A 21,161-nucleotide genomic window follows, 5' to 3' on the forward strand; every position below is an offset into this window, starting at 1 on the left:
TCAAAAACGATATCAAAATGAAAAATGTAATAAAAAAAATTTCACAGATAAATATTAATCTAATCAAAATTAAGAGTTACACATAATAAATCATCAAATAAAGCGGTACTACACATGTACCGTAGTTAAAACAAGGGGTAAAAAGCAGGAGTTTTGTTTAAATTTAAAACTAAGCATTAAAACAGTTGTAGTTTTATAAAAAGATATCATATATCTTAATCAGCATCTGCATAAAAAAGGTGTTCACCATGCAGTTGCTAAAATATTAGACCTCAGGCACTGATTATTTTTAAGTAACAAAATATACGTTTTGATCGAGGACAATATCGTTCATGATTCTTCTATATACTCTCATTTATATTTATTTACTTATTTATATACAATTTTGATATCTAAGATGCAAAAGTGCAAGAACCGGCACTTTAGATGTTGCATTGTACATATCCCAATTTATATTAAGGACAAAACAAGCAATGATTTTTTTTATGGAAAAAATTTATTGTTATATAATATTATTATTTTATTCTCCCGGGCGCTATAATTTTCCTTCCCCGGGCGCTTTTTCTTTTCCCCGGGCGCTTTTTCTTTTCCCGGGCGCTTTTTAGTAGGACCGGCATGGCCTAAACTAAATTGATTCATTAAAATATCCATTAGCCACTGCTGCAGTTTAGATATACTATGATTTGTACTGGAGTATATAATACACCTTTTTCCCCGGAGAACATCTAGCGATCCAACCGAACCTTTAAACATCTCTTTTTGTTCCAATCAAAGCGAAGTTAATTTATATCTCATCTGCTTGAAATTACTGTAAAACCCAATACTAACCAAAAAGGTCAACAGGAATCAGTATAACTGACAACTAGGACATTGTAGAAGTACATTGTAGTAGTGGATCGACGTACATTAAATGAACAAACGTCACTGCCTAACACAGTTCGGTTTATCTATGACCACATAACGAAACGTGACTGTTCACTGATGAAAAAAATTCAGTCAACATATAATACATTGTTTGTGGTAACATTCTGACTAGGTTGTGTTACTTTTGTTTATGTCAAAACGTACAAGAATACCCCAGTGATCACTAGGGAAACAATCACAAGAGGGAATTTTTTCTTGGCCAATCAGCTGAAACGACACTGGAGATATAACGGGTTCTGTTTTTGGATGTCTCATATATATACGATCGAATCTAATTTTAGGTTTGAAGTCTTGATTTGCAGCCCATGTCTGGTTTGTGTTGATAGATGTGTCCCACGTAAACTGTGTTTCTTTGTTCCTTCCGGTTTCTATCCAAAGGTCTAAGACACCTTTAGGAAGTCCCTTCATTTCACGTATCTACAAGTAAAATACTTATAATAATTAAAAAGAATATGAAATTAACAGTAATAACAGACACATTGTAAGACAAATTAGATGTTCTGTTAAAACAAAATGAACAATGAATCAGTATTTTCAACAAAAATACTCATCAGTGACGCACTAGTCATAACAGTTTAGAGGCCTCAGCAAGTGAAATATGGAAAGCATTGATGACCCAAATTTCTAAAAAAATGCCAAATTTAGCTTAGGTAAACTATGAATGGGTTAGAGCACCATTAGTATTGAGAACAATTTACATTTTACATATATTAGTCTATACTTTTAAATCCCATAGATTCAAGAATGTCGATTCATTTGGAACAAAATACATCCAAGGGATTGGCTGCAATTCTGACCTGACAACAGCTTCTAATTTGTTGTAATTATAATTAAAATCCTTATTAATTACCTCTCTGTCTTTAATGTTAAAGTCTCCGCCAAAAAGAACAGTCCTGTCACGACTAGCATTTACAACATGGTGCAGAGCTCTTTTCATCTGATGTTTCCTTTCATCGCTATGGGTTTTCATACTTTCCAAATGTGATGTCATCAACACGCAAGGTAAAGCTTTTATTGTACACTAAAATAGATATATTGATAGTTTGTTTGGCGTGATTATATTAGTGAAACCTTTGAAAACGAGTACATTTTAATTAAGAATGTACTGTACCGTTTCATTTTCCATTTGTTACAAGAAATTAACATCAAAATGTTTCATTGTTTTTTATGATTTTGATTGAGACGACTTTCGATCTACTTGTTATTAAAGAATGTTATGTCTAATTCTTAGTTCTTTTCTGTATGTGTTATATTTTAATGTTGTGTCGTTGTTCTCTTATATTTAATGCGTTTCCCTCAGTTATATTTTAATGTTGTGTCGTTGTTCTCTTATATTTAATGCGTTTCCCTCAGTTTTAGTTGGTAACCCGTATTTGTTTTTTCTATCGATTTATGAGTTTTGAACAGCGATATAATACTGTTGCCTTTTTTATGCTTGCACGCTCCTAATATGATTTATTAAAAAATGACCTGCCTTAATCTTTGATATTTAAGTAAATATTATTTGAAAACTAGAAAGTTAACCCAAGTTGTGCGCTGGATAAAACATGGTATATGTGGAAACTTTGAACTGTTGAACGAACAAATTATTCAACTTTTCAAACTTGTTCAAAAAGAGTGGCGAAATATACTAGAGAGACATTCAAACTCATGATAGATCGACAACAAACTGACAACGCCATGGCTAAAACAGATAAAGACAAACAGAAAATCTACACAAGACACAACATATTAAACTAAAGACTAAGCAACACGAGCCCTATTAAAAACTTGGGGCGGAGGAAGAGGGGTATAACAAGCTCAAATTTCAAAATATCATCATTTTTTTTCTGTACCTCAACTTTTTGTAACGTTCTTCCCTGTGTACTGCTAGTAAAAGGAATGATTTTCGAGTCCGTAACCTGTACAACCTTGTGTTTCACCATAATGACAGTGAAATAACTTTCAACAGCTGATTCTATGAACGTATAATCTAGACACTTCCTGGACAGCATCTCCAACGTATCAACAATAACTTCCTGTAGAAAGATTACATCAGGTCTTTCACTACAATCAAAATTAAGTATAACTGTTTTAGTAGTTCTCGTGTGTTGATGTGGTTCATAAGTCATTAGTGGCTCTTGTTTCTCGTTTTATACATGTATATATATATTAGACCTCTGGTTTTCCCTTTTGAATGCTTTTACACATGACTGTCATTTGTGGGGCCCTTTATAGCTTGCTGTTTAACGTGAGCCAATGATCCATGTTGGAGACCGTACTTTGGCCTACAATGGTTTAATTTTACAAATTATGACTTGGATGAGAGAGTTGTCTCATGGACACTCAAACCACATCTTCTTATATCTTTGTTTATAAAAGTCTATAGAAAACTGTAAATTTGGACTGTAAGCTTCTTTTGTTATGAATGAATGTAGATAAGAATTTGATGATATACGCACAGATGAAAGGACTAACTGACAACATCAAAATGTAAAACTTTAGACTTTTACAATAAACAGGAATCTTTACAATTTTTCAAACCAGTCACATAATTATGTTTCAATAAATTCAAAATCTTTACTGTCGTTGATTGAAGTTTCAGTAGAACGTATACTTTTATGAAAATAGCCAGAGAACAAGAGTCTTTAATGATTTTTTTACGTTTTTAAAAATGTATCTCTGATTCGTGGTAAATATTTTTTCTGCTTCTTGAAAGCAATAATAAGCATGAGAGTCTTCAAAGCATCTTCTCAAAATTGAAACGCCTTAAAGTTTTTTTATCCTCATATGTTCTTATTATCCAAAATACAAAATATCTGGGATATTAAAAGAAATTAATAAAGTTGTAAATCCAATCTTTCCGATACTAGAACTCATCCGATATATTTTTTTCATACTGACTTTGTTGCGGTGTTTGTGTTGCTTAGTGTTTATTTTCCTATATTGTGTTATGTGAACTATTGTTTGTTTGTCTTTTTCTTTTGAAGCAATGGAGTTGTCAGAAGATCAACGAGTTTGAATGTGCCTCTGGTATCTTTCGACCCTCTTTTGCAGTTACTATTTTATCATAGGGATCACTTGTCGTTTGTTTATGTGTTACATATTTGTTTTTCGTTCATTTTTTAAAATAAATAAGGCCGTTAGTTTTCTCGTTTAAAGACTTTGAATTGTTTTGCATTGTCTTATCGGGGCCTTTTATAGCTCACTATGCGGTATGGGCTTTGCTTATTGTTGAAGGCCGTACGGTGACCTATAGTTGTTAATGTCTGTGTCATTTTGGTCTTTTGTGGATAGTTGTCTCATTGGCAATCATACCATATCTTCTTTTTTATAATTACCTGTTTATGAATGTGATTACAGCACTCGTCCGTTCCTTGATGTTAACGGTAGAAATACCTTCGATGTTCCATGATAACAATTTAATTTCTTCTGGTGACGATTCTTCATCAGAAATACTCTGAATGTATGTCACATATATATATAAAGATAAGATAGGCGGATATAATAGCGGTATCATTAGCGTATATGACAGGGTAAACTAAAAATGTATTATTTGCATATTTCAAAGTTAAGCTGATGCCAAATTGAAAATAATTAGTTCTCTATCCTTGACGTTACAAATTATTTTTTAGTACTGATGTCACGGTAAGGTGATTTCTGTAGGATATCATGACACATATATAGGTTTTGGAACCGCACATTATCATATAGAGCAACAATTATTTACTATATAAATTCTAACTAAGGAATATACAGTCAGTCGGTCGAACCATACGCGTATGGTCCAAATACTCATATGGTCCAGAACAGATATTCTTCTGTTTTTCATTCTTTTTGCAGACAAATCATAAAATTATGACAATGCTCGTTATTCATATTTTGGAATATGTTACCTTCACTCTAGACGCATACAGCATTTGTGAATTAAAATGGAAAACTATCAATTATATATGGACACACTGATTTCTGTACGTTCTGTTTTATGTCCGAGGTCATGGAAAATTTGCCGTCGTATTATACTGAAGCTCTAAATATGCATACCTGCTTGCCATTAGATTCTTCCGATGTGATTTCTTGTAAGCATTCGGTTGATTGTGCTGTTAAAATGGCAATATGTTTTTATTTATTCTATAATGTAAATAACATCAATCTCAACATATTTAAACTAACACCTTAGATAATTCATTTTAAGAAATATCAACCAACAGGCTATACATTGTGTTGAGTCATAGTCTTGGCGTCCATTAACAACACATAATCAATTTCATGAGTTCGAAGCCCTTTTCTGGATTAACCTCGTGTCGAATACCTAAATGCCAAGGATGTACATAAACGAAACAGTTTAACAGCTTTATGACTAAAAATGACCTAAATATACCCAAAGACCAATTCTGCAGGAGGGAGTTAACGTTTAACTAATTAGAAACGCTCTTCTTTTCAACAAAATATAATAGGTAAACGTCAGAATTCAAACTTGCAAGCTGTGTATTTACCTGTTAAATCGCATGACTTCAAAAGGACAACACTAACTTTCGAGCTATAAATTGCAAACAAAATCTTTTTTGTAAAGCACAAATTTGTAATTGCACATACTCTGATTGTTATGTAGTGTACACAAAGCCTCCTTGCTGATATTTTGGACGGCTCCTTCGGGTGATTTAGCCAGTTTTTCTAGGGTTTCAATAATTTTCCAATGTTTCGTCTCGATCATTTGTGATTTGCTCTCTTTGTTAAGTGATAGATTCGAAAGACTACAAACAGCTTCTGTAAAATATATCTTAATACTATAAAATGTTTCACTGCAGTTTTTTTTAAAGGTTGCATTTACGATATCGGGCAAAAATTGAAGAAAAATCAAGACAAGGATTTCATTGTTTACCATGATCCAAAAATAACAATATTTAACTAACAGTTATAACTATTTTTTTTTAAATTTTCATCACGTTACTTCCATAGTCAAAACCGTGAAGCAATATATAATGATCCAAACTGCAGTTCAGGTACACTTAATGTAAAATTATTAATTAATCAAGTGATTCTGTTAAGTTGCAAAGCCATGTAAAACATGTTTTGCATAATTCAAAATACAATTTATCATTATTCTTTGAAAGTTTCTTCCGCCCTCACCCTCATCCAAATTGATGAATATGAAAACACAAGTAATCTCTCCATAACTGTGTGTTTATATTGCACAAGATCATGTTTTTTCTCTGGCTATTAATCGCGTCTTTACCCTTATATGAAAAACCTATTGGATTCGGGATATGTGCTGATCGATACTAAAGTCTAAGATACCTGATTTTTTATTAGTCTTATTGGCTTTGAACTAAATGCCAGTGAATGCGACTACTTTCGGATATATGCTTGGTGTCCTCTTTATTGTAAAAACGTTTAAAAAATACTGTCACGTCTGGGCTTGAGGTCATAAAACTTTACTCAGTGTTTGAAGCACAAAAATCGTGCTTGAAACATAAAATCCAGCATGATGATTGGTTAAATTTGGAGTACGAGTACTAAAAACTAACTCGAAAGTTTTATGACCGAGAGGCCTGGTCTGTGTTTTTGTAACTGTATTCCTTCTTTCCTTCCTGATTGTTATAGCTTGTACACAGTTTGTTTTGTTCACCATTGTACCAGGTTATACATTATGTACGTACCTGTCCCAAGTTAAGAGCCTGCACATCTTTGGTTGTCAATTGTTGCTGTATATCACACATGTGTATAAAAAAGGGAGATGTGGTATGATTTTCAATGAAACAGAAATTAACAACTATAGGTTACCGTACGGCCTTCGACAATGAGAAAAGCCTATACCGCATGGTCAGCTATTAAAGACCCCGAAATGATATGCTTATGTTGATCAACAGTGTTTCGTTTATTGTTTTTTGACATAAACTGGCCGTTAGTTTTCTCGTTTGAATTGTTTTACATTGTCATTTCGAGGCCTTTTAAAGCTGACTATGCGGTATAGGCTTTGTTCATTGTTGAAGGCCGTACGGTGACATATAATTGTTAATTTCTGTGTTATTTTTGGTCTCTTGTGGAGAGTTGTCTTATTGGTAATCATACCACATCTCCTTTTTTTTCTCCATCAACGTTTTATATTTATGTATTTTGAGCGACCAACGCTCTTTTCTGGATTTACCTTTGACAAGAACACCCTAAACAAATTATTTGAATGGCAATCTGAAGGTGTATATGACAAACAAAAACTTAAATTATACACGAATAACCAAATCCTTAATCATGTTAATGTAAAAAAACTTAAAAAGTGTAAAGAGGATATTTTTACCATATTGTTCTTCTGTTTCCCCTTGTTCTGCAATTTCAACAAGAAGTGGCACTACACCATGCTGTACCAATAATCCTCGGTTTGTATCATTTCTGGCCACCTGTTTAACAACTGTAAAAAAGAACGAATCATAACATTGAAAAGTTGAAGAAAACAGGTAAAGGTTGATAATGTCAGTATGGCGACTTCTTTACTTTCAGTAACTTTCCTTAACAAAGTATTAGGTACAATGTACGAAAAGAGGAATTACTTGAGAAGAGTAATTAATTGATGAGAATAATTAATTGAGAAAAGTGATTAATTAAGAAAAGTAATCAATAGGGAAGAATAATCAATTGAGAATAAAAAATAATTACAATGAACTCCTTTTTCGTTTCTAACATGTATTTCATTTTTTGAATAATTCATTATTAATATCATTCACGTTAAATTAGTTATTCTTACTTTTTGCTAGCTCTGTTAGTGACCATATGTCCCAAACTTCGCATTCAGTCTTAAGTGCCATGGAAACTGCCCATACCAAATACCTAATGATGCCATCGTTGATTTTCAAATTTTGAATTTCAGATTCATTCGCTATATTACTCAGAACTGCTAAACTGAGAAGCCGAATTCCATTGTCGGCCGAATTAAGATAAGGTGTCAGTGTTTCAATACATTTTAAATCCCGAATTCTTTGAATATTTTCTTCAAACATAGTAACTATATACAGCATACGACAAAGAAGTTCAAGGATATCTTCACCTTCTGTCATCTTAAAAAAAATAATGTATATACATGATTGTTTCAGTAAAAAAAGTAAATTTGAAAAACTAAAAAGGTAATGGTTGACGAACTGTTAAATAAAATCCTTAAATGGACTTTTGCATACCAAGGTATTATAGATTTAAATAAAAAGTAAAATCACACAAATACCGAACTGCGAGGAAAATTCAAAACTTTCATATTCCCGACTTGGTACAGGCATTTTCAAATGTCGAAAATGGTGGATTGAACCTGGTCTTATAGCCCTAAACCTCTCACTTTTTTTGTATGACAGTTGCATCAAACTGAGCATCTGGAGTCGGTTTCTCAAACATACTTACGACTAAAATTAATCGTAAGTCATGAACAATTCAGTATACTTGTGAGCAATCTTAGTCGTAAGTTGTTTTTGTGAAACCGACTCCTGATTATTAGCATACATGTTATGCCTGCATAATAATGATTTATATAAATGTGCTAATTCCATATATAATACTTTACGATAATAAAATGATTTACCAAAAAAATATTTTTCGGCCAATCGTGTAAATCGTTTTGTGTTTTGGGATTTAGGAATAAATCAATACCGAGTTAAAAAAAATGAAACAGTTAATCATTAACTTAACATAAGGAACTGTTTGTCTCTTTTGACGTCTACAATATTTCAATATAATTTCAGATCAAGTACTGCATATTGGTGTTATAAAAAGTCGTTTTTATTCGCGAAAAATATATAAAATTTTCGTTGATTTTTTGTAAATATTTTGAAATACCTGCTTGCTTCTTTTACTGAAGTAAGGCTCTCTCCACAGCTCAAGATTTTTAGTTGCTGCTTTTAAGAACTCTGTCAGTTGTGCTATTTTGTTACACAATTCACGGTCATCCTCTGACGTATAGACCAAATATGACAACAATGTATTCAATGATTTGATATGTTCATCTTGTATGCCAAATTCTGTACTGTCTCCAATTTTCAAAAGTTCAGTTGAAACGTCCGAAAATATTTCAATTATCTTAAAGTCCTTTTCAAACTGGTCAATTTCTTTAATCATTTCTGACCTTTCAAGAGAGAAATCATAGTATGATAGTGAAGAACGAACTTCATGCAATAACTCCGAGGACTTTAAAAACTCATGATTATCATAACATTCCTTTGTTTTCCCGTTGTATGCTGCTTGTATCCTTATCATAGAGCTTTTGGCAAGTTCTAGAAGATTAGACAAACTTACAACATCAGGCAATGGAATAAGTGTGGTTTTTATAAGCATAAATTGTTCACTGTCTAATACCATTTTGCCTTTGTGTTTCATAATTTCGCGAACTAATTCTACGTCCTTTTCACTTGGTTTCTCCATTTTGAGTCTTACATGTGTTCAAACAAAACTGTTACATCAGCTATTATATCATCTTGATTGTCTACCTGAAATTGATTTAGGTATGAGAGTCTAATTATGAAATTTAGTTATTACAAAAACAACCTCTGTAACGAAGTGCATATATATACACGTTACATATATGAGCTATGCAATCCTTCACTTTTCATTTCCAGTACAGTATACACCGTGCTAAGCGATTGCACCTTTGTAATACAATAAACAAGTTGGAATAATAATGCAGCATATCCTTAATTTCATAAAAACATTTTTATATGATTGAATGTTTATAGCGAATATAAAGTTGGTATGCTTTTCATGATTTTTAACCTTACGTTCAAACACAGTTTAGGTTTTGGCTGAAAACAGCTTTTTTTTTTTAAATTGAAGGGGTCTCTATAGGGGTCATTTTAATATACACCCCCATGTTATTGTATACCCTCTCGAGTGTGTCTAAAACAAAAACCAAGAGAGGCGACCTGAGATTAAATAACAGTAGAACACTCTGATTTCTAATTGGAGTCACTCAGAAAATTTCTTTGCAGTTTTGAGACAGCACATGCATACTTGTATGGATTCGTGATAGACCGAACGAATTCATTTCTTTATTGTGTTATTTTTTTCCTTTCTCGGAGTAATGGATATAATTTGTGTAACTAATGGAGCACGTCTTTTTCCCGGTTTCCTCTAGAGGTTTGCACTTACATTCACTTAGCCTTTAATGATGTATGTGTCATAAAAAAACAAATTTCTAATACAATTCAGGAAAACATGGACCAAAAAAAAAAATTGAAACAAATAGATAAAACTATTGTGTACTATAGTTTGTTAATTTGTCTTTTTCTTTTTCAGTCGTGGCGTTGTTAGTTTATTTCGACTATAATAATTTTGAATGTCACTCTGGCTGTCGTTTCATAAAACAATCGTTGACTATTATTTTTTAAAATATTTTGATGGATTAAAAATGTTAAATCATTGTACTTTTGTCACTAACAAATTATTTTAGTTATTATGTATATCTGTGAAGAACTTAAAATGACATTTCACCCAATTTCACCATTTTCCCGCCAAATATTTTTTTTTACTTATCGGTGACCTATGTTTTTTTATTTGCTCATTCTTCGAAGCAATATTTCGGCTTTTTATATTACAGTTTGGAACAAGTTTTATAGAACGTTTTTTTTTATATCCCGATAAAAATATGTCAACACCTCTATTTTCCTACAATTTCATTAAAAAAAAAAACGGTCCCTTTTACATACCTCTTTAAAAGTAATACTTTGAGCTAAAATGATCCGGGACCCCCTATTTTTTGTCGACCAATAGTCTAAACTTGAATCCGCTTGTATTCGCTACACTCAAACTATGAACAAAGTGTAGTAGTCTGTCAGACGAGAACCAGCTTACCAATAGTCCATTTGCCAATTACCGATTTGTTATTACACTTTTTTTAAACAAATTACTTCCCTTTGTCAATCGTAGACTGGTTCCATACCGGACAAAATTGGCTTTAGCCAATGCAAAGCATGATGAATTGTAAGTGATGTATTGGCGGTTTAACTAATTTTTCTCGAAAATAATTTCTGATGTCAAAAGTATTTAGTTAAACAACAAATTAATGTTATTAAAAGATTTGAAAACCTTATAAATTACTCACATTACGCACTGGTGATCACTGGTAGATTTAGACAAGCTGGGGCTGTGGGACGTATAACAAGTTATTTCAACATAACAATAAGAAATATCTGGATCAAACCATTTGTTTGTGATGTATGAACAAAAACATCGATGGACAAATTAAATTGCCTACCAAATGTTTACTGTTGACGCTACTAAAAGGTGTCTTCTGTCACGTCCGCGTTTTGGCAGGGGGTGATCTTTTGTCCAATTATAATTACTCCGGTTAAAATAATATTAATGTTTTGTTTTTAATTTTTATTCCACGAAGGCATTAGAAACTATCTAAATCTTTAGCTGTTAGCAAAAATAAAAATCGTACTCTTTCAAACAGATATTGGGAGGGTACATAATGGTATATATATTAATAAAAAAAAAAAAACCACTTCAACTTCAATGCACTTGTCAGATATGTTGATACTGTGCTGTATTCAACATTAATTGTAGAATACAAATTTTCATGGCTTCCGTGGGTACAGGTGAATCTATAATTTAAGTCAACGAATTTATTATTCTTTCTATAAGCTTTGTATGCATAAATTGGCAAAAGCACGAAAGCACGAAATTAAATATCAATAAAATTGCAATTTTTCCTTTATTCACGAAAATAAATTAATCCACAGTAGTTGACCTTCCTAATGACAAAAACAAGTGTCTGTGATGTACACAGATAGTTTTGTTCCTTACCTACACTACAGACGAAAAATATACATCAAATTGGAAATTGAATAATCAAATTTCGGGTATGCAACAACACAAAACGGTATTAACTCCCCTTAAAATGTTTCGATAGTAATATGAAATATTAAAGCTTTTGCAAATGTTATTATTACTATGAAAATGATATGGTTCGATACACAAAGGAACAGTTACCGAAAATAACCTTTATACTAGTACCTTAAAGTTTTAAACGATGAGAAAAGAACGATATAAATAATTTAAAGAACGCCATTTAGTTTAAACATATCTTATCTACAAAAGTAGCAAAATGAATATAAATGAACAAAGAAAAAAATATTATGACGACCAAAGTACTGAAGTACTGAACATCGGATGACCACAAGATCTTGTGGATGGTCAAAAGCACTTGTCTCAGAAAATAATCATATATCACTTTACCTTGAACTGAGGTTAAAAAACAAGTATTAACCAGTGAAAAACAAAAAGAAAATGAAAATAAGTATTTTTAAAAATTAACTCTGGATAATTCGTTTCATGAAATTGTACGAAGGATTGACAAAGTTATTCATGTCTATAACAAACTTAACCCAAACTGTGCCGAAATGTTGACGCCACCTCGACGCTGACGAGGTAAACTTTTATCGGTATGTTCCGCTTTATAAATCAATTTCGTAGCATGTAAAATGATAAGACTGGTCTGGATTGGAATGAGAGAAATTAAGAATTCATCATTTTAATTGCATGTTTAGAATCGTGTAATTTTGACATAAGATTGTAGAGACTCAAAAATGTATACATATTTACAAGAGAGTTGTCTCATTGACAGTCATACCACATCTTCTTGAATATCTATTCGCTGAAATGTAAGGTCACCATCAAAAGTAAAGTAAAGCTCGAATAATATAGCATAGTACATATTTCTGATTAATAAAAGAAAATCATTTCTCTATCTTCATTGTGAAAATGGCACTAAAAACTTTCGAAAATAATATTCAGGCGAAAGCCACATAAAAGAAGATCGTATTGGGGGTACCTTTATGACGAATAACGATAAAAAAAGTCTTGCTAAATGACGTGAACTGTAATTTCGGTGCATGACGATAAAATGTACATTTTTATGATGAGGAGATAACTATCTTGTGGAAACGACATAGTATCTTGAGGGAACGGGATAACTATTTTGTGGAAACGACATAGTATCCTGAGGGAACGAAATAACTATCTTGTGAAAACGACATAGTATCCTGAGGGAACGGGATACCTACAGGTATAGTTTCATTGCTTAAGTGTGAAAATAATATCCTGAGGGAACGAGATAACTATCTTGTGAAAACGACATAGTTTCCTGAGGGAACGGGACAACATTACTATTTTGTGGAAACGACATAGTATTCTGAGGGAACGGGATAACTATCTTGTGGAAACAACATAGTATCTTGAGGGAACGAAATAACTATCTTGTGGAAACGACATAGTATCCTAAGGGAACGGGATAACTATCTTGTGGAAACGACATAGTATCCTGAGGGAACGAGATAAACATCTTGTGAAAACGACATAGTATCCTGAGGGAACGGGATAACTACATAGTATCATTGCTTCATTGTGAAAATAGTATCCTAAGGGAACGAGATAACTATCTTGTGAAAACGATATAGTTTCCTGAGGGAACGGGACAACTATTTTGTGGAAACGACATAGTATTCTGAGGGAACGGGATAACTACATAGTATCATTGCTTCATTGTGAAAAGAGTATCCTGAGGGAACGAGATAAATATCTTGTGAAAACGACATAATATTCCGAGGGAACGGGACAACTATTTTGTGGAAACGACATAGTATCCTGAGGGAACGAGATAACTATCTTGTTGAAACAACCTAGTATCTTGAGGGAACGAAATAACTATCTTGTGGAAACGACATAGTATCCTGAGGGAATGAGATAACTATCTTGTGGAAACGACATAGTATCCTGAGGGAACGAGATAAATATCTTGTGAAAACGACATAATATTCCGAGGGAACGGGACAACTATTTTGTGGAAACGACATAGTATCCTGAGGGAACGAGATAACTATCTTGTTGAAACAACATAGTATCTTGAGTGAACGAAATAACTATCTTGTGGAAACGACATAATATTCCGAGGGAACGGGACAACTATTTTGTGGAAACGACATAGTATCCTGAGGGAATGAGATAACTATCTTGTGGAAACGACATAGTATCTTGAGGGAACGGGACAACTTTTTGTGGAAACGAAATAGCATCTTGATCTAAATTAGTCTTGATTGAAAAGATATTAAGTGTTGTTGCAGCTATAACATTTCACATACAGTCTGAAATAGTCATTGTTAACCAATAGTGCCATGTGAACCTATATCATCACTTGATGTCCTCTTCGTAAATTATTTTAAAAATATTCTCCTCTAAAATTACTCTTCCAAAAACATTCAACTTTAACTGGATGTTCTTTATAGTTGTGTCTAATTCATAAATTGAATCTATCTATTTGATCTATAATAAAAATGGCCACTATTTCTAAAAATTTCACATTGAGTGGGTATGCGGTTTTTGGCTTATATCTTAAAACCGAAAGCACTGCCATGAAAACCAGTTCATATTAGGGATATTTCACATATTTTGGTTTTCTCAAAGAGTATAATTGATAAAGAGAAGTTGTAAACAGACTTAAAAGTAAAAGTGTTCGATGATTATCTCGTAATTACGAGATGAAAATTTTATCTCATAATTACGAGATAGTTTTATCGTAATTACAAGATGTTTATCTCGTAATAACGAGATAAAAATAAAAAAAAAAATTGTGACCCTAATAGGCTTTCGTAAATTATACATGAAAAATAATTAAATTTTAGTTGAAAATCACAAGACCTTTATAAGTCATGTTGCGAGGGTCTTAAGTTAACGACAAAAGTTATGACAAACCGTAACTTGGGACACTTTCGAAAACATATCTTACGACTATGACATGTCCTAAGACCATCATAAGACATGTATTAATCATAAGATACTTTCGAAAACTAGGCCCCTGGACTATTGAATAATTCATATTTAACAGATTTTTAAAAATCTCTTGATATTCACATTTGGGATATATCGAGTTAATTGTTAAAAAAAATAATAGCAATTACAAAAACATATTTTTCTTGCCGATTCTTCCTTTTTCGAATAGTAATCCTTCCAAATTACTACTTCTTACACATAGCGAACTACAAACTCATTTACCATGGCCTTTTTTGATATTTTTATTTTTTGGGGGGGGGGTTAAATTTCGTATAAGTTTTTATTATTTTATCATTCAAAAAACCTTCCTTAAAAGATATTTTAAACAAGGTTAAACAAAACATCTTTTAAAAGCGCATTTTATAGTTGCCGTCAACTTTGTGCACGCCGTCTTTGTCATCTTAAATTCTGTTTCTTATCCGATATATTTAAACTATTCCGAAGAATTTAAAATGTTATTCCCCCGTTTGATTTTATTCAGATACATTTGTACTAATCAACATAGACAAATGGTATTCTTAATACAGTTCATGCACAGATTATAGAAAAGGGGGTACGGGTAGTGTCGTCATACGTTTATATGTCGTTGATAAAGACAAGAAGATCTATCACGTCAAAATTGTGATACAGCAGGAAATCTCCATGTACAGGAACTAAACACAAGAATTTTACAGAATAAGCATATTTCTTACGAATAGAAAAAAAAAATGGTCAAAAGAATTACAGAATACAGAAATGTAGATCCTCCCCTTATCCCGACCGTAATATATCATTGCGACGGATAGTTTTGTTGTCGAGCCTGCAACTTTTGTTGCAGAAAGCGCGACATAGGAATAGTGATCCGGCGGCGGCGGCGGCGGCGGCGGCGGCGGCGGTGTTAGCTCACTTCTTAAAAGCTTTATATTTTAGAAGATGGAAGACCTGGATGCTTCATACTTTGTATATAGATGCCTCATGTTACGAAGTTTCCGTCAGTCACATGTCCAATGTCCTTGACCTCATTTTCATGGTTCAGTGACCACTTGAAAAAAAAGTTCAGATTTTTTGTAATGTTGAATTCTCTCTTATTATAAGTAATAGGATAACTATATTTAGCATGTGCGTACTTTGCAAGGTCCTCATGCCCGTCAGACAGTTTTCACTTGACCTCGACCTCATTTCATGGATCAGTGAACAAGGTTAAGTTTTGGTGGTCAAGTCCATATCTCAGATACTATAAGCAATAGGGCTAGTATATTCAGTGCATGGAAGGACTGTAAGGTGTACATGTCCAACTGGCAGGTGTCATCTGACCTTGACCTCATTTTCATGGTTCAGTGGTTATAGTTAAGTTTTTGTGTTTTGGTCTGTTTTTCTCATACTTTATGCAATAGGTCTACTATATTTGTTGTATGGAATAATTGTAAGGTGAACATGTCTAGCGGACAGATGTCATCTGACCTTGACCTCATTTTCATGGTTCAGTGGTCAAAGTCAAGTTTTTTGAGTTTTGGTCTTATTATCTGATACTATACGCCATAGGTCAACTATATTTAGTGTATGGAAATATTTTATGATTTATATATTAGTCGCGCAGGTTTTATTTGACCTTGACCTCATTTTCACGGTTCATTGCTCAGTCTTAAGTTTTTGTGTTTTGGTCTATTTTTCTTAAACTATAAGTATTAGGTCAACTATATTTGTTTTATGGAAGCATTGTTAGTTGTACATGTCAGCCTGACATGGTTCATCTGACCTTGACCTCATTTTCATGGTTCATTGGTCTTTGTTTAGTTATCTTGATTAATGTATCGTTTATGTGACAGTTGTAATAAAGCTTTATACTTAGGACTATCAACATAATATCAATGATTAGTAAAGAAGGCGAGACATTTCAGTGTGTGCACTCTTGTTTGGTCTATATAACTGTTTTTATTTTCGGAAAAAGAATATTTGTACAAGGTGTTAATAATATATGTAACGGATAATGTATACCATGCCCTCTCATGCCCTGTCCGTCGTTGTAATTTCGTTTTAATGAAATACAGACTTAGTATAAGTTATTAAAAGCTTCTCTCCCTGTGCAAATAATGCAGAACCATTTTTATGGCTACTTGCATCATTGTTAAATTGTATTTAATTCGGTATCAAATTTATATCAAAATATTAAAGTTTATAAAAGTTTTTTTTTTTTTATAAAACGGGTTAAAATTATCTCCTTGCATTAATATGCTTCGTTTACTAGCATATTTTCCTCCAACGATAGAGTGCGATATTCTGGAATTCCCGTTCTAAAGATAAAAAGCGATTGTATAGCGATCGAAAAATTTAACGATTCGTCTACGCATGCATAATGAAACGCACGTACACGTAATCGTTATGTAGTCGTTAGTTACACGCTAAAATCTACGTTAGTCGGTATTAGCGATTGATTTATGAAACGACAGCCTGGTTTCTTTCGCCTCTCCTTTAATTATACCTGACCTTGTGCATCTCAATATTGTTATGTACTCTTGCAGCATCCACAGAACATTTAAAATCCAGTACTACTTAGTCTTCTTTTGATAAACATTAAAATGTTACCTCTGACCCCTTCCTTTCTTCTTACCCATCCAGCCAAAATAAAAACAAACAAACACTATGATCAACTCAAAAATGAACTCATAATTTTCTACAAAATATTCTACAATGAAATATTCAAAAAGATTTAATACTTACAGGACTAAGGGTATATGAAATAATCCGACACGTATATGGATGTGTACATTACATGCATTTAACTTGCTGATAACAGCTATCACGTATAATCAATATGCCTTTTATAATGTTTATATTATAGATTATCGTCAATACTTGTACAATGCTACTAAATTACGTTTTAAATGATTTCTCGTATTGATAGATTGATTATCTCCCCTTTGAGCGTACTACTTTTTGGTAGCACGGTAGTATTTGCATTCCAAAATTGGGTTGCTCTCTTACCTAAGTCAATGTATCTGAACGGTGTGACTGGCCCGAGACCACAATTAATTCCTCTATCATTTCTTTATAACGTTTTGTCGCATTGAAAACAATTTGCCTATTCTTTTTGTCTATTTTTGTGTGTGTCTAATATACAGTACAAGTCCAAAAATATATGTAATTTTCAAAAAAATTGCATGTATACATAATTGAAATTTGACCTATACACATCCATACCCCTATAGGCTATTCAAGAGATGTTCCGATAAACTTAAGGTAAATATTACCTTTTTGCACCTGACCTAATCATTCTTTTCTGATCAAAATCAGTTAAAATAAAACATCCAAAAGTTTATTTCAGCTCTCTTCTTTCATTTCCACCCCAGAAAATCTAAGAAATGTATGAAAAAGGGAAAGAAAAAAAATAAAGAAAAAATACACTATAATTAAAGGGAACTATATTCGCGAACAACGAAAAGCGGGGTCATTAATTGTGGTCTTGGGCCGACTGGACAAACAATACAGAATCAACTGAACATACTCTATGAATCAGGTGTAGAAAAATATGAAATAGTTTTAAATACAGATGAAAATAAATTTTTGAGATTTTTTTAAAATTTTGTATTCGCTGCACTACAAAAGACATAAAAGCACTAGTGGCCCCAGGTTTTTGAAAATATAAAAAAGTAAACGGTCATAATACACACTCAAATTCATTTTTGAATAGAGAAATGAAAGTACTTCATTTAACTCTGAATGTATAATTTTTGGCAGTGTTAGAAAATGGTGAAAATTCTTAAAAGTCTATTATTATCCCTGATGTGCCAAGAAATATTACCGTGCCACCATCTTCTTCGTTGGGAGGAATACTAATGTTACGGAAAAACATATCAGGACAAGAGCAGACGCTTGTTCAGGTCGGGGCGCACCCGACACGAGTACCATATGCAAATATAATAAAAGCAACATAACAAAATTAAACAAATGTTTGGTCAAAATAAGGTATTGTCATTCTTGATTGTCAGAACTTCCATCACTCTGAACACGAAACCCTTGATCCAGACTTTGCGAAGACGCGTCTGCAAACGTTTTTTTTTCCAAATGTCACTCAAGTGTGCTGTGTTATTGCATCTTATATCTTTATTCCTTCAAGTTTATTCAATTATATATTATAATAAAAAATAAAAAAAATATTTAAAAGCAAAAGCACACGCCACCACAAAAATTCTGAGAGATTGACCGGTGCATTGTTTATATTAAGCAATAAAGCATCAAATAAAGGAATAGAATGATAACAACTTAATCAACATGTTGTGAGGGTCTGAATGGATTCTACAGAATAGAGAGTAATGGCTAAAATCTACATAAGATGAACCACTAAAGTATAATGCATAGAGAAATATAGGACACACATATAAAAATATGTAATGTTTAAGAGTGCGCACAAAGGTTCTCTATTGTTCGGAATACTAGTATTAAGAACAATAAAAGAACCTTTGTGAGCACTTTCAAATATCCTACGCCCAACATTGTCACTGGACAAACATAATCTCACCAGATTACTACGTGAAGAGACTCATAACTGTACAAAAGTCAACTGATTTAGATTTTCTTGTAGATATTCGCATTAGAATAATATTTCCTCACTAACTACAAAGTTTTATGAAAGTATGTTGTGTGGTTTCAGAGGAGTTTCGATTTCAAACTGTTGCAGAAATATATTTTGGCCAAAATTCCATTTATATTTTTAAAGGCATAGATCCTTCTAAAACATAATCACAATTTTCTATTGATTTGCACATCTACATAGTATGTCCTTATTAGTTAAAAAGTTTACATTACATTCTGTTGTACTGTTTCAGAAGAGTTGCACTGAAAAGAACAGGACTGAACGACTGTAGTAGTTTGATGACAACAAGTTCAAAGTTGAATAACTGATAGGAAAAATATTGAATCATAATTTCTTGTCGATATACACATCTACATACTGGTATGTCCTTTTTATCATGAAGTTCTGTTGTGTGGTTTCAGAGGAATTTGCGATGACAAACTATTGCAGTAGTATATTTTGGCCAAAATTCCATTTATATTCTTATGGCCATGCATAGATCCTTCAAAAAAATAATCACAATTTCCTATTGATTTGCACATCTAAATGTACATAATATGTCCTTATAAGTTAAAAAGTTTACATTACATTATGTTGTATTGGTTCGTTTCAAAGGAGTTGCACGGAAATATATAGATAGTATAGCAAAGTATTCGTCAAAGGCAAACAGCTTGCTATTTATAAGATGAAAAGGTTAATTTTTTATCCAATTTTACTATGATTTATCAATAAATAATCTAAACATATATGTTTGAAATTTTGGTAAAACTATACAATCATAATGTTTTACAAATTTTCAAATTTGCTACAGTACTTATGATGTAAAAAAAAAAGAAGAAAACATGATATTCTTGTTTCAATTTTCTAAAGGAACCATTTTATAAATACGTGAATGTCATCTGTACAAAATCTTTAAACTAGCAAATCCTATGACATCCTGAAAATAGATCGTTGCTATGACGTATGTCATTTTATATATAGCGAGACTGAAGAAGTTTACTTGCTTAAAAAAGTAGCATATGGCATTATGAAATCAATTTCTATAGCAATAAACTACTTGAGCAAACATATGAATCGTTTTATCAGAAAATTAGTCGATATTTGTTTAATTTTACCGTGGTCTTGTAGTGCAACTTCAAACCGTTCAATAAATTTTCCGGATAGTTTGAGTGAACATGTATCGTCGAATGGACTGTCTCAACTTTCAAAATGAGTAAGAGGTGTACATGGGAGTGTAAACTGACCAATCGGCATCACATACGAAGTAACTGTGTATACAACTAAATTTACTTTATTTTCAAAATCACAAACAAAAGTAAAAGAAGATAGTTATGTATGAACGAGCGCACACAAACAAGCAGATAAAAGTCAACGATCCATTGGTACTGTCTCAAATATGATAGTGTGAAACTGCATAATATTATAACAAAATATTAAATCATAAATGTATAATCAATATCAATTCATTTTGTTAATTGATGTATACATAACTATTTTTCAATTTCTTTGTTTTTGTATTAAGACGCATCGACTATAGGTTTATCACGAACGAAAAAAAATAATTTCACATGTCTGTCAGTAATAGGTATAACACCACTTATTCATATCCCCATTTCTTCCTATGTTAAATTTCGCAATTTCAAGCATTAATGGGTACTTTGTCTTAAGTTAAAATACATTTGCACTCATTTTATGTCAAAACTTTACCTTATCATAACTTGTGCTGAAAACATACATTTAATTGCATATCCTCTAGGCCACTGGTTCCCGTAAGTTTGACAGTAATGAAACCGGTACTTGTGACAGGGTAAATGTGCTCTCCTAGAAGAACTTCATATTTTTCTTTATTATTTAAAATACTAATTTCAACGAGCGATCTACAGTGATCCCAAGTCCCCAAGCTTTTATGTGA

The 21,161-nt window shown here is 32.4% G+C and overlaps 1 protein-coding gene across 2 annotated transcripts; it reads right to left on the reverse strand.

Moving 5' to 3' along the window:
• Window positions 1–619: 619 nt before the first annotated feature.
• LOC143055351 (tyrosyl-DNA phosphodiesterase 2-like) lies at window positions 620–7,948 on the reverse strand. Of its 2 annotated transcripts, XM_076228481.1 has the most exons (8): window positions 7,643–7,948; window positions 7,199–7,309; window positions 5,500–5,670; window positions 4,948–5,003; window positions 4,245–4,363; window positions 2,760–2,970; window positions 1,775–1,945; window positions 620–1,341 (listed from the first exon to the last, which is right to left on the reverse strand). In XM_076228481.1, exons 1-8 carry the CDS (start codon window positions 7,911–7,913, stop codon window positions 1,033–1,035), a joined length of 1,419 nt encoding a protein of 472 aa, XP_076084596.1. In that variant the 5' UTR covers window positions 7,914–7,948; the 3' UTR covers window positions 620–1,032. The 2 variants fall into 2 exon arrangements, with proteins under 2 accessions (XP_076084596.1, XP_076084597.1); XM_076228482.1 differs by lacking the exon at window positions 5,500–5,670.
• Between the last annotated feature and the right edge of the window lie 13,213 nt (window positions 7,949–21,161).

Source organism: Mytilus galloprovincialis, chromosome 12 (genome assembly GCF_965363235.1).
Source record: "Mytilus galloprovincialis chromosome 12, xbMytGall1.hap1.1, whole genome shotgun sequence".
In the NCBI taxonomy this organism is placed as follows: Eukaryota; Metazoa; Mollusca; class Bivalvia; order Mytilida; family Mytilidae; genus Mytilus; species Mytilus galloprovincialis.

Excerpts from the sequence above, each read along its gene's own strand:
- LOC143055351 (XM_076228481.1), bottom strand. The coding sequence starts at position 7,913 with ATGCTGTATATAGTTACTATGTTTGAAGAAAATATTCAAAGAATTCGG. Across the intron at positions 1,946-2,759 it reads GAACGTTACAAAAAGTTGAG|TGTACAATAAAAGCTTTACC; the intron begins GTACAGAAAAAA and ends TATCTATTTTAG. Across the intron at positions 1,342-1,774 it reads TTAACATTAAAGACAGAGAG|ATACGTGAAATGAAGGGACT; the intron begins GTAATTAATAAG and ends TTTTACTTGTAG.